Genomic DNA, 14,011 nt, shown 5'->3' on the forward strand with positions numbered 1-14,011 from the left:
AAAATGGGATTAAAATGTAACTAGATACTGTGATGTTTAGCGCATTTGGGAAAATCTAGAAGGATAAAGGAATATAGGATGAGTGATGTAGCGGAATGTGAAGAGCAAAGGTTTGCAGAAACTGTAAGCTCAAAAGGCAGCATTGCTGAAACAAGTACTCAGGTAGTAAGTAACGGAGGTAAAACTACCGAAATTGAAAATGCAAACTGATATATGCACGAGATGTTCCAGGCTCTTAAGAACAAATGAGAAGCACTTAACCGGTGTCCTAAGATAAGGGAAACTGACGATTCAATAAACAGTAAACTTGAAGGAGAAGAACAAAGCTTGTTATGGGGCTACTAAAAGTAGGATTGGTGAAATAAGTAATGATATGAAGGAGACTAACCAAGCTTCTAGCAACAGATTTGATGAAATTCTGAAGGATATCAAGGTGAATGACGAAACATTTTGTTGGAATATTAACATTAAATTTGAAAAATTGGAGACTGTTATTACTGCCGGCCGCGGTGGTCTCGCGGTTCTAGGGGCGCAGTCTGGAACCACGCGACTGCTACGGTCGCAGGTTCGAATCCTGCCTCGGGCATGGATGTGTGAGATGTCCTTAGGTTAGTTAGGTTTAAGTAGTTCTAAGTTCTAGGGGACTGATGACTACAGCTGTTAAGTCCCATAGTGCTCAGAGCCATTTGTTATTACTGAACAATTACATGAATGTGCCAAGGTTATTACCAAAAATTTTAAACAATTAAATGGAAGTATTACTGTTTTCATGGAAGGACAGAAGTTAATAAACAAAATATTGGTAAATAGAATGTGTGGGAATGAAAATCTTCAGGTAGAACATGATAAAGATACCAATGAAAATGAGACTCATGAATACTTTGTAAACTACCGTTAGTGAGTAGACTGAACACTATTGAAAGACGTGTCCGGACATTTGCCACACCGGACATTTGCCACGATTTTACCTGCTCCGAAGGGTTGGGTCTCTTGTCTCCTCCCCCGTCCCCCCCTTCTCCTCCTCCTCCTCCTTCTCCTCCTCACCCCCCCCCCCCCCCCTGCCCCAATTTACTTTCGACGTTCCTAACGTGACCATCAGTATGGAAGTAATTACAACGAACAAGGGCAGGCCTCCTGCTCATTACAAAGGTTACGCGTATGTTAAACAGAGGGAATCTGAAGAAGGCGTTGTTACATGGATGTGCTTACGCCGAAAAGTGGATCATTGCAAGGGAATGCTGCTTTCGAGGATCGGAGAAGTGTTGAACGTATTAGAACATCTCTGTGGACCACCTGACGATGCGGCTCTGAAAGTGAGAAAGCAAGTGGAAATGGCGAAGAGAAGGTCTCGAGAAGAAACTACACAGTTATTGGAGATATTCGCGGATGAAATAAGAAATCTACATAATAAAGTATATGACTTTGTTTCAGTGATGCCTAATTCAGAACCTATGAAGAGAACCATGCGTAGTCGATGGTGTTAAGAGCGGGGGAACCAACAAGAGCCTAAAAACTCTTATGAAATTGATCTTCATGAAGATCTATTAAAAATGGGAGATGGCAGTAGTTTCCTTCTGGAAGACGATAGATTAGAGGTGGGAATAATGATTTTTAGTGGAAGCAAAGGAAAAGAAACTTTAAAAACATGTTCCCATTTTTTTATGGATGGAACATTTAAGAGATGCAACAAGCATACACGTAGACTTAGGAGGCTCCTATTGAAGAAACAAACATTTTTCCTACTGTATTTGCACTGCTCCGTAATAAGAAGAAAGACATATATGTTCGTCTGTTTCGTCTGATAAAACAGGCAGTCTCTGAACGGTGCCCTAAACAAGTAAAGGCAGCTGCGATATCGGCCATTCGTCAAGTTTTTCCCACAACTGAAATAAATGGATTATATTTCCATATGAAGAAGAGTTTATGGAGAAGAATTCGAGCTCTCGGTCTAACTGAGGAGTTCCGCTAGAACAAGGATTTAAGACTTCGCGTCAGCATGTGTGCAGCGTTGGCAGTTGTAAACCTGGAGGACGTAAGCAAAGGTTGGATTGAGATTCATGCAGAAGCTCCTGATAACGGAAGGTTCTCTCAATTTTTTGACTACTTTGTGGATAACTGGCTAGAGAATGAGGATATCGCAATAGAAATGTGTGACTGTTACGGAAAAAGGGGCCGAATGACGAATGCTGTTGAAGGGTGGCACAACAAAATAAATAGTATTATTGGAAACCCTCACTCTAGAATCATCTATTTGGTGGGGTGCTTGAAAAAGAAAGCAGAGCTCACAAACTGAATGTACATGAAATTGGAAATGAACCTTGAATGTAAGAAGAGGGAGAGAATTGTAAAGAATTGTGAAGGGATTGGCAGCATTAGGCGTTGCTTGAAAGCCATTGAACATATTCAGAAACTGGACTGAAATACGTTAAAAATAATGTATTAAAAACAATGAAGACTACTGAGTCCTCGCAGATTACTGAGATAAAATTATTAAAACATTGAAGCAGCATTATCAGACCTAATATTAAGTTGTAATTGTAAACAGAGTGTACATTAGTTCAGCGTGTTTAGGCTTATTTTACACACGCCAGAATGGTAAATGATCATTTATTATTTTCACGGTCCAAAGGCTGTGCAAAGTGTGGTGAGAATCAGCCTTTATGTAAAAATTAAAAAGTGTTTCAAGCCTCTCAAAAGTATCCCTATTACTGTCACGTTAAGATAACTTTTTTCTACCTTCCAATATTGTGGCCATACTATTAAATAATTGTGACTTCTAAAATAATTTTCTGAAGCTTCAGAATCGCAACTATCACCTAAAATGTCATGGTTTGTTAAACTGATAGTATACGCTTTTGTAAAAAAAAAAATGGGAACTGAACCTTTGAATTTCACCTAAATTGACATCCCAAAACTGATCTGATCCTAAGGTTGACAGTTTTGACACCTCAAATATTTTTTTAATCTAAGTTTAGCTGCAAACATTTATAGTAGATGTAAATCTACTTATGTACATTTAGGTATAGTCCTTCAAAAATTAAAATTTCTTACTAAATTGTTGATTATCTTTAAACAGGTCAATAAAAGCAAGTGGCTTACTACTGAAAATTAATTGTTACTAAAGAACATCAGAAACAAATGTATTAGACCTACTTTTTTTATACATTAGAGACTATTTGATCATTTCCTCTGTCACTGACAGTGTAATTCCAGTTGCTTTGCAACACCAGGGATATCTACTTCTAAATTATGTTTTCAGCTGTTCTCATTTCGAATTCTGGAGTATTTACTTCGTCTTCTTTGGTGAAGGAATTTCGGAAAATGCATTTACTAACTCCACTTTAGTGGCACTGTCATCAGTAACATTACCGTCGCTGTCGCGCAGTAAAGGTACTTACGGAGTCTTTCCGCTGGTTTACTTAAAATGGGAGCAGTATCTCTTTGGATTTTCCGCCATATTTCTAGAGCGAGTTTCGTTGTGGTAACTATTAAATGCATCTCGCATTGAAATCCGCACCAAATTTCGAGCTTCAGTAAAACTTCACCAATCTTCGAGATTTTGCGTTCGTCTAAATTATACGTGCCTTTTGCCGTGCTCCTGCAACAGCTTTCGGTCGTGTTTTGTGTACCATGGGGAATCAGTTCCGTCTCTTATTAATTTATTTGGTATGAATATCTCTAGTGCTGTTGATACTATTTCTTTGAACTTAAGCCACATATGGTCTTCATTTACATAGTTTGGAAGGATTGGAGACTATCTCTTAGAAAGACGTCACCCGAATTTTTAGCTGCTTTTATAAATAGATATATTTCGCGTTTAGTTTTGGTGAATTTCTTTGTTTAGGAACTGAACTTCGCTACGACTGCGTGTTCACTAATGCCTGTATCCGTCGTGATGCTCAGGATTATTTGTGGCTGAGAGGTCAAGTGTGTTTTCGTAACCATTTACAATTTGAATGGCCTCTTCAACTAATTGTTAAAAATTATTTACAGTAGGGTATGAAAATGTATTTTTGTCAACATGCGGAAGGTAGATTGAAGTAAATGCCAACTATAATTGTATGAGTAGGGTACCTATTTGTGATGAGACTCAAGTTTTCTTGGAACTGTTCAGCAACTGTTTCATATGAGACAGGGGATCGGTAAAAGGAGCCAGTTATTAATTTATTCCGGTTGTCGAATATAACCTTTGCCCATACTAAGTCACAGGAACTATCTGCTTCAAAGTCGATTGTGAGCTTACATTATTTTTCCTTAAGTTGTCCTTCTTGTTTCTGTTGCAGTGCAGATAATTAAAATTACGGCTTTTCCCTCCAGAATCTAAGATGCTTCCTCTGTGACTCTCTAAATGACAGAGCTAAACAATGTAGAACAACAACATACGTTACAATCTTAGCATTCTGTATTACTTCATTTCCTTATTTGTAACATTTTAAAATTGTAAGTCGACTTTAGATGACATGTCAATCATAGATGTTCTTATCTCTATTCAGTGAACGTGTTTTCAGTTACGTTTTGAACATTGTACCGCTACACTTTATTAACTAATGTTTTTAGAGAGTAAATTAATATGGAGTATGTTGTTCTTCTTTTCAAACATTCACACACCCCTTTATTTTTCCCTATTGTCTTTTGGATATGCAGTTGTAGTAATAAAAGTAGGCACAAATGCAGTGATCAAAAAGAGATGACTGGCGTACATTCGCATTCGCATTACGTCGTTCCTTTTTTGTTGCTCCCATGCCGATGGACTGTTCCTATCCCAATTAGTAAGCGTGAAAGGAAGCTACCTTACAGACAGAGGAATCTATATGTAAACTTGGCAGAACTAATGACATACTGACATAATCGTCGGTATTACTTTCGTTTCGCAAAAGTTATAAATATTTCGATTCCCGAAAAGAAGCTCTGTATTTGGCCAAGATGTCGAAGAAGAAGGTCCCTTACATACTGGTTGTATCGAGTAAGATGTGGAGACGGCGGTTTGAAAGCGGACAGAGGTAGTTCGGGGAAGGCCATCCCTTACCTGAGGGATCGCTACTCAAGCTACCTGGTCAAGGGGCAAGTGTGGCAAATGTCCGGGGTGGCAAATGTCCGGCGTGGCAAATGTCCGGCGTGGCAAATGTCCGGCGTGGCAAATGTCCGGCGTGGCAAATGTCCGGCGTGGCAAATGTCCGGCGTGGCAAATGTCCGGCGTGGCAAATGTCCGGCGTGGCAAATGTCCGGCGTGGCAAATGTCCGGCGTGGCAAATGTCCGGCGTGGCAAATGTCCGGCGTGGCAAATGTCCGGCGTGGCAAATGTCCGGCGTGGCAAATGTCCAGCATTCATTGAAAGGTAGTCTCTAATGTAAATAATGCATTAGTCCTAGATAAAACAGTTCAGCACACGTTATCTGTAAAAGCAGATCGTGCTAAGAGATTTGTTGGTAATGCAAAGGAAGGGTTTGAGAAGATAAATGACGTTGAGCATGCGATCAGTGATTTTAATAACATAGACAAGGTAAATAAACAGCTAAATTCAAAGCTGAAATATAGGACTGCAGGAAATAATAGCGGAAATGTTATCAATAAAGACAATTGTCTGAAACTAGGTATTCATTACTAAACGGGAAGTACCCAACACTGCAAATCATAGAAAGAAAATTGGTGATAGTTAGAAACCCTGCTTCAAGTGGTTTTCATGGTAGTAGATAAAACAGTGTTTACGGCCGAGCTAAAATGCGTGGTAATTCACGTCTGCATGATAATTATATAATGATTGTGATAGTGAGAACCTTATTTGGTGTTAAAAATTTCACCATGATGATGAAAAATGAAATGTTGTGTGGGTAGGGCCTCCCGTCGGGTAGTCCGGTCGACTTGTGCAGGTCTTTTTCGTTAAGGCCAATTCGGCGACCCGCGTGTCGATGAGGATGAATTGATGACGAAGACAACACGACACCTATTCCCCGAGCGGAGAAAATTTCCGACCCTGCGAGGAATCGAACCCGAGCCCTCGCATGGCATTCTGCCGCCCTAACCACTTTTTCTTTTTTCTCTTTCCTTTGTTAATCTCGTTTTGTTCTATATTGCTCGTTGAATCATTGAATTTATTCGGAGTGGACGTCTGATGACTGAGTATTTTTTAATTACAGAGGGCAGGTAACCCTCTGACCGAACACCCTGAGACGCCGTACCGGCACTGCTCAGCTATGGAGGCGTACACCAGAATAGATGATGTAATGATGGTAAATGAGACAAAGATTAAAATAAAGTTTGCAGTTCTTATTAGTTTAGCAAAGAATCACGAATTGACGCTATGTGAAACTGATGGGTGAATGTTTCCAATGGGAAAGAAAACAAATAGGAGAGAAAAAATATGAGAATAAAGAGAATTATCAGCTTGTAATTAATGTTGAAGATTACGCTTTCAGATAATAGCCATCCTTGAACTAGAGCAAATTATACGCCATTTTAGGAGGAATTTATGGGCAAATAATAGAAAGAAAGAGAAAAAGAAAGAAAGAAAGAGAGAGAGAGAGAGAGATAGAGAGAGAGTACCTGTATTACCAGTATAGACGTTTGAGGCCGTATGTGGCGTTGGAGGTAACAGTGGAAAAAAAAAAAAAAGTGCTATTAGAAATGAGGAATCAAGAAAAAGTGTTGAGAGTTAGTGACATAACGGTGGAAGATCGATGTATAAGTTATGTAGGTTGGTAGGCCAAGCTGATGCCGGAGGTTCTGAGAAAGGTATTATGACCACGACGGTAAGTGGTACAAAGGCTAAAATGAAGTTTGCAGTTACTATCAGTTTCGCAAAGAATCATAGAACTGATGCTACACAAAACTGATGCGTGGATGTTTCCAGAGGGAAACCAACAAGCATGGCATTACCTTACAGAAAAGAAACAATAGTCAGATAAATAGTGGAACAACAGTGTCCAAGTGTCAGCAAGGTTTGAAGTAAAGGAAAAAAAGTAATAGCAAAGCTGTAAAATTAGAAGTAAAGAATTTTCTTTTGAGATGTAAGAGCGTATTTTGGAAGAAAATAAGTTTAATTAAAGATGATGAAAAGCCACCCAATAGTAATGACGGGATAGAGAATTGTCACGAGATTTTTAAAGGCCAATGAGTAGTAATTAGAAGTGTAACATCATAATTTTAGTCGGTAAAAAGTGTATAACGTTGCAGATAATAAACAATATTGCGGTCATTAGCGGAAAGCCGCTTGGCTATGATGACACGAATATCATGTAATGGAAGAAGCACCTGATTTGTGGACAAGTAAATGTTAGAGAATCTGTAATGATGCGTGTTTTTAAATGTTCGTAAATACGCACAAAAGACTGCCACTATTCAGTGGGCATATTACTATGAATGAACTGTCGGAGTATAGCATAGATTACACTACTTGAAGAAGTGGTAGTGGACGAATTAAATATTCCATGTGTACTGTACATATGTGTCAGGATCAGCGATGAGTCGAAATAATAGGCATCATAAGCCATATTTTGTGTTCCTGTAATGGTAGGTAGCTAAACAGTGTTCGTAAGGATTCCTGTCAAGCGGTACCTGGTTCACATAAAAACGTGACTGCACTGTTTTTCTTCGAATGTGTAGAGTAATGTAAAAATTGAAATTTAATTAATGATAATTATCAAAAATTTAGCAAACTAGAGTTACTGCAATTTTGTGTAATATACAAATCGAAAAAAAAATTAAATAATTTTCTGTGCTGAAAGAGCAGCTCCTTTTGGTACTGTCTTAGAGAATTGGTTTAAAACAGTGGATAGCGTATGTTGATCCCAATGTATTTGTTGTTTATTAAACTAAAACTGTTAATGAATGTTAGTATTGCGAGAGCATGGCAAGTAGCATCTTTTTATGAAATGAATTTTACCATCAGCTGCTCAGTTGTCCCATTATTCATCTACCGGTTCGGTTGTTAACCATCACCCAGGATTTAGGGTACAACAGATTAGTTTAAAGCATCCCATATTCCTTTGAAGGTGAACAATATCGTAATTACCCAGTGAAATTGTACAAGCACCTGACATAATTTGTTTGAGGATACTCACAGTTATATCTCATGTCGAACAGAAAGACATCACAGCCAGGATCTGAATATTGTCTAAGTGTCATAAAAGATGTTCTACTACATTTCTACTATGCACTGAACTATTTATATCAGAAAGCGAATGAAGATTATTATTCTACTGACAACGTATCAATAGTTCCTGCAGCTGTACGAAGTGTCCTACAGATTTCTCTTCGCTCGGCATTTGGATGCAATCTAGATCTGTCCTCCGCCTAACCAATACTCTCGATTTCTCGTATTTTTTAGGTTTCATGTACCCAACTGTCATCCGGAATCATTTTATGGTGTTTATTAACAAATGCACCGTAACAGCATCCCAAAATTTATTTAAAGTATTAGAGATGATCAAAAAGCGTCCGTTTGAGGGCATTGTTGCTGCATTTATGCAACCCAGCGCCACTCCAGTGCGTACATACAGGGCGGCTGAAGAACTTGCATGGGTGTTGTGGGGTAGGTTATGCCGATAAATAATTATTAAGAAAAAATTCGATACATGGCAACGTTCCGAGTTAATTAGCATTGGGGTCAGCCAATCAGATCGTTGTGCTCAAATTCAAGCCGCCCACCAGATACAGTTACTGTCAGTTGTTCTCATAGCGAAGATAATAGCGCACGAGACTGTTCAGCCTTTGGCAAGGGTTCGATCCTTACTACCTTCCTAAGTCAAATTTTTGTATCGCTTTCTTGTTCGGTTTTAGGAATCCAAACGAAGGAAAACGTTTGGTGTCAACATCTCAGGCGGATAACTTGAATTTTAACGCGCAACGGCATGATAGGCTAACTGCAGTGTTAATTAACTCGAAATCGGCGCAACTTATCGAATTGTTTCCTTAGCAATTATTTCTCAGCACAAACTATCCTGCAATAGCCTCGCACGCTTTTCGTGGCTATCTAAGCGTCGATTCGCGAAGTGGATCCAGAAAAGGGTTAACTTTTTCAGTCTCAAGAGGGAAGAAGCGATCAGTTGTACTGTACGTCCCCTACGGACTTGGGGCTAGATTGAGAAATATCTGTGAAGATCCAGTACCACAGAGGTATCTTGCTTAGTGTCGTATCAGTAATGACTTCAACAGGTTCCTATTGTAGTGGATGTGTTCTGTTGAAACGATGAGGATGTTCCGTTATTCAGTATTCCTTTTCTCATATTCCGTTTATGAGTATGCAAGTCCCCCCTAAGACTACTGAGACCAGTTTTAGTCACGTGGAGCCATAATACCCGACTCATCTCTCAGTTTTAAGTATACCACTATCCTAATAAAGTCTCAAAGAAACTGTACTACTATAGTAAGAATCCTGTAATTCCCGGCATGAAAACAAAATTTTCTCACTGAAAAATCGTTCTTTAGTCTTTTTAGTACATTTGCATTAAAAGTCCCAGTATCACCTTGTATTGGGATTTGCCGTTACTTATCAAACTTCATAATTGTTCTTAGATGTATTTTATCTCTTCATCAGAGCATGAACGTATTTTTGAACTGACATGAATATTTTTGTCTGGGATTCCATCAGTATGTGCATTTTTAAAAATTTTCTTTTTAACAAGTAGGCATATGATGAATTTCTTCCGTCTTCTGTTCCTTTGCAATAACGTACATGACGCGAATTTAAATCTATTTAGTTTCTGTTTTCTTGCCTTTCGCTGCTCTTTTGTTGCTTCTGCAATGTACCATATGCTGTTCTCGAAGGCTTCTTCCAGCTCCATTAGCATGTATTAACATGTGGTACGTATATGAAAGTTCTGCTGTTGAGGTGAGAGTGCAGATGTGGAAGTATTATACTGAGAGCCACTAAGAAAGAAAGAAACTGCCAGTAAATATGGAACAAGAAGAAATGAGTCTTAGTTTGGGGACACTAGGGATACAATACTGAAATCATAGTTGGAGAAGGATTAGAAAAACTTTCTATCAAACTAGGCAGAAGGGAGACATAATATTGCAACATAATTTATTAAGCTATTCGTGGAAGTGACAGTCAAATGATTAATCGAATTAGTGTATATAATCTGTGAGACCGGTGACTTACTACTGAACTTTCGGCGGAACATCGTTCACACAATCCTAAAGATAGTAAGCGTATAAAAATGAAAGAACTATGATCTGTCGTCTCGATAGTTTGTGCGTTGAAGTTTCGGACCAGATAAATACAGAAAATAGTGAAAAATGAATCACAGAGTATCCGTTATATGATTTTCAGTTAGATTAAAAAAATTTGAGGACACATAAAATCAAGACTTAAGAAAACTACAGATACGTCCACAGGGATTGTTGACTTGTAAAAACTCTTTTTGAAAATGTAGAATGGCACAACGTGTTCGATATCCCCAGAAAAATACGGTGTAGGAAAAGACGGGTAGCACAGAATAGTCATAAGGATCAATAGGGAACAGTTAGAATTGAAGAGCAAGAGAGAATTAGTCAGATTAAAAAAAATGTTACGGCAGTGAAGGATATAAAAGTAAGTTTCTGGGATCCATGGATTATAATTCGTTGAGACATGATGTTAACAATAAGATTCGTTGATGACGTTGCACTTCTCTATGAAATTGACTTTTACAGGGTACGATGAAATGAACAATCTACTGAACACAGAATATGAAATGAGACAAAATCATAGAAAGATGGACGTATTAAACAGTACTGGAAAAGAGAGAAGCATCAAACTTAGTATCAAAGCTGGAGAGCACGAAGTAGACAAGGCGAAGGAGTTCAACCAACTTGGACACATGATAACGCTCGAAGCACTAGGCAAGGAGAACATAAGAAGCAGATTAGTGGTAGCAAAGGGATCATTCTTTGCCTAAAATTGTGTTACTATAAAAAATAGACCACAGTTTGAGAGATAAATGTCTACTAAAGGTAACACAGTTCCTGTAAATTATGGGCTGATGTTTCGTGGGTCCGGAGATGGCGCTCGATAGTGTCCAAGATGCGATCCATCAGGTTTGGTGGAGAAGACATCAATGTGAGTTTACCATCATGTTCACCATAATGTTCCTCCATTCTGGCCTTGTGGAATATGCAGTCGCCATTGAGGAAGACATGAAAATGGTTCACCTTAGTAGTCTAAAGCTATTATGACGCCTTAGCGTACTATCATAGGTCTCATGGAAATCCAGCTGAATGTTACTCACAGCACAGTACTGTCTCCACCGGCGTGTGTCAATAGTAGGCTGCATATCTCAGGCAGCCGTTCACATGGATGATGGCACATCTGGACACGACCATAGCTCTGATGTAACAAGAAAGGTGATTCATCCGACCAAGGGACACATTTCCATTGATGCGAGGTTCAATCTCACACCCGATGCAGTCTGGCTGTGTTGAAGAGGCAACATTGTAGCACATAGGAGAAGTCTGTTGCGGAGAACCAAGTTCAACAACGTATGGTGACCCATGTGCTTTATTCACTTGTACCCCCAGCCAGTCGTCTTATCTGCCACAGATCACCACTGCCCTACTCGTAGTTTACAGATCAGGCAAGTCTCAGACCACTATGTTCTGTGATGAAGCTTGCGCGTCCAACACAGTATCGCGTGCATGTGGCTTTGCTGTCTTTGATCCACTTTCTGTGTTGACGAAAGTAGACAGTGGATAGCTGACCAACTGTTTTTCCTCATTTATCGCATCATTGATAGAATGCTAGCTCATTCGTTTCTGCTCAGATATTTTGATTGGTAGCTGAGGGCAGTGTACTGAACAACTTTCTATCAGTACTTCATGTACAGACTAATAACTGTGGATATTAGGAGTAGTATGTTTTTAGGTTGGTTAGCGCTTCCGAGTACAAAATGGTTCAAATGGCTCTGAACACTATGGGACTTAACATCTGAGGTCCTCAGTCCCCTAGAACTTAGAACTAGAACTACTTAAACCTAACTAACCTAAGGACATCACTCACATCCATGCCCGAGGCAGGATTCGAACCTGCGACCGTAGCAGTCGCGCGGTTCTGGACTGCGCGCCTTTGTGGGCGAGCGGTTCTAGGCACTACAGTCTGGAACCGCGCGACCGCTACGGTGGGTTCCACGAATGCTCACAGCGGACCACAAGATTCAAAGAAAGGCCATTTCATATGAACTGTTGGAGAGTTTTGAGACTGAAGGAGAGGCCCTCCTGTCATGAATCGTCACGGGGGGACTAAAGCTGCGTGCACCACTTTGCACTGGAAACCAAAACGCAGGCCCTGGAGTGGCGTCATCCTCATCCACCACAAAAGAAGAAATTCAAGACAAGTCATGATGACGATTTTCTGGGATTGTGATGACGTAACTCTCGTGGATGTGATTCCAAGAGGGTCAATCATCAGTTCAGAGGCATAAGTGGAGACTAAATAAACTGATGAATCGTTTCCAACGTGTTCCATCGGACAGGAATCAAGTGGAAATCTTGCTCCAACACGATAATGCAAGCCCACACACAAGTCTGAGAACGAAATTGGGCCGGACTTCATGCCTCATCCGCCATACAGTCCAGATCTGGCACCCTGAGACTTTCATCACTTTGGACCGCTTAAAGACTCTCTGCAGGGAACAGACTTTGAAGATGACGAGAGTGTCAGTCATGCCGTGAAAATATGTCCACGCCTACTGGACAAAAGCTTTTACCAGCACGTAATACATGCTCTTCCAAAACGTTGGCGTACGGCTATAGAACTTGATGGAGACTACGTAAAAAAAATAGGACTTGGACAAGACATAATGATGTATAGTGTAACATAAAATGTTCTGAGAAAAAATGTGTGATATTACTTATTGAACGAGCCACGCATGTGAGGTGCTTGTGGAAAGACTGTTCGACGCAGAGAAAAAACAATCTACACACAGAAGTTAACGCCGATGATCACAATATCTGCACTTACACCTCTAACATCCTTTATACTTTCCTAGCTGCGTCGCATGTCTACGATCAAAATGTTTTCGCTCGTGTTCGGATAGAAGTGCTAATGATCACAAATTTACTTCATCTCTCTTTAGCAACTGCTTACGGCAAAATAACTACCGGTGTAGTTTTGAAGAGTTACAGTTCGAAGTGTTTCTTAGTTCTGAGCGACTGAGAGGACTCATGATGAACAGGTAAACCCGATTGCTCGCAAAAACTTACCCGGTCGCGCAGGCTGACCTCCGATTTCTTCACACTTTGTCTGCGATTGCAGCTGCTGCTGACCGGACGTATTACCCGCTGTTGTGAAGAAAGGCCAAAGTTAGTCTCCTGTTTCTGAAAACACTTTAGAATGTAAGATTACTATCGTGTAAATGGATTTAACTTTAGTGAACAGGAAATGAAGGCACGAGCTCAGATCAGGAAAAAACTCAATGTAATTGGGAAATACCATCACGAGATGACAGCTCTTGGCATCTGCGGACATAACGCCATGTTAACTTCGATTTTATTTTAAAATGTGGTTTCTGTTGGCGGTGTTATACTCCAGTGATCCAATGAGATTATTCTGAACAGGCGTTTTGTGGCTAAGGCACCGGCAATCCAAGTCCTAAGACTCGGGGTCTTCCGTTTAAAATATTTGCCAGCGCCATAATCGTTAGGAGGAGCTGACGCCACTGTTGCTCGTCAGCTTGCCCGACATTGGTTACGCTACGCATCCGTTAGTTATGAAGTCATATATTTTTACACGACAAATTGCACTTGTGTTGCTACATGTTTTGTCTCTCTAATAAAGACATTCTATTGAACGTCAGCTATGAAAATCTTCATACATTTATATACACGTATACTACAAGGCAATGGGTAATTCGGGTGTATCGAATTAAGTGGAAACTAATTGAATGCGGACGAAATAATTGTCTAAACATAACTTATATGAAAAGAATTAGTTGGGTTTCAAACGTGTTTCAGGCAACGTACTGTGGATGGCAGTGTTTAGATTAATCAGTTAGGCATTCGTTGACTTATTTGTACGACATATCGTAAGTAGGTGGAG

The 14,011-nt window shown here is 39.8% G+C and overlaps 1 protein-coding gene across 1 annotated transcript in view; it reads right to left on the reverse strand.

The window, feature by feature from the left end:
• The window catches only part of LOC126285058 (coagulation factor IX-like), a 284,637-nt gene that overhangs the window by 55,896 nt on the left and 214,730 nt on the right, over window positions 1-14,011 (reverse strand). Inside the window, exon 7 of the mRNA XM_049984381.1 lies at window positions 13,177-13,254. Within this exon, the coding sequence (XP_049840338.1) occupies window positions 13,177-13,254 (78 nt within the window). The remainder of the gene's footprint in view (window positions 1-13,176; window positions 13,255-14,011) is intronic.

Source organism: Schistocerca gregaria, chromosome 1 (assembly GCF_023897955.1).
Source record: "Schistocerca gregaria isolate iqSchGreg1 chromosome 1, iqSchGreg1.2, whole genome shotgun sequence".
NCBI classification, from domain to species: Eukaryota; Metazoa; Arthropoda; class Insecta; order Orthoptera; family Acrididae; genus Schistocerca; species Schistocerca gregaria.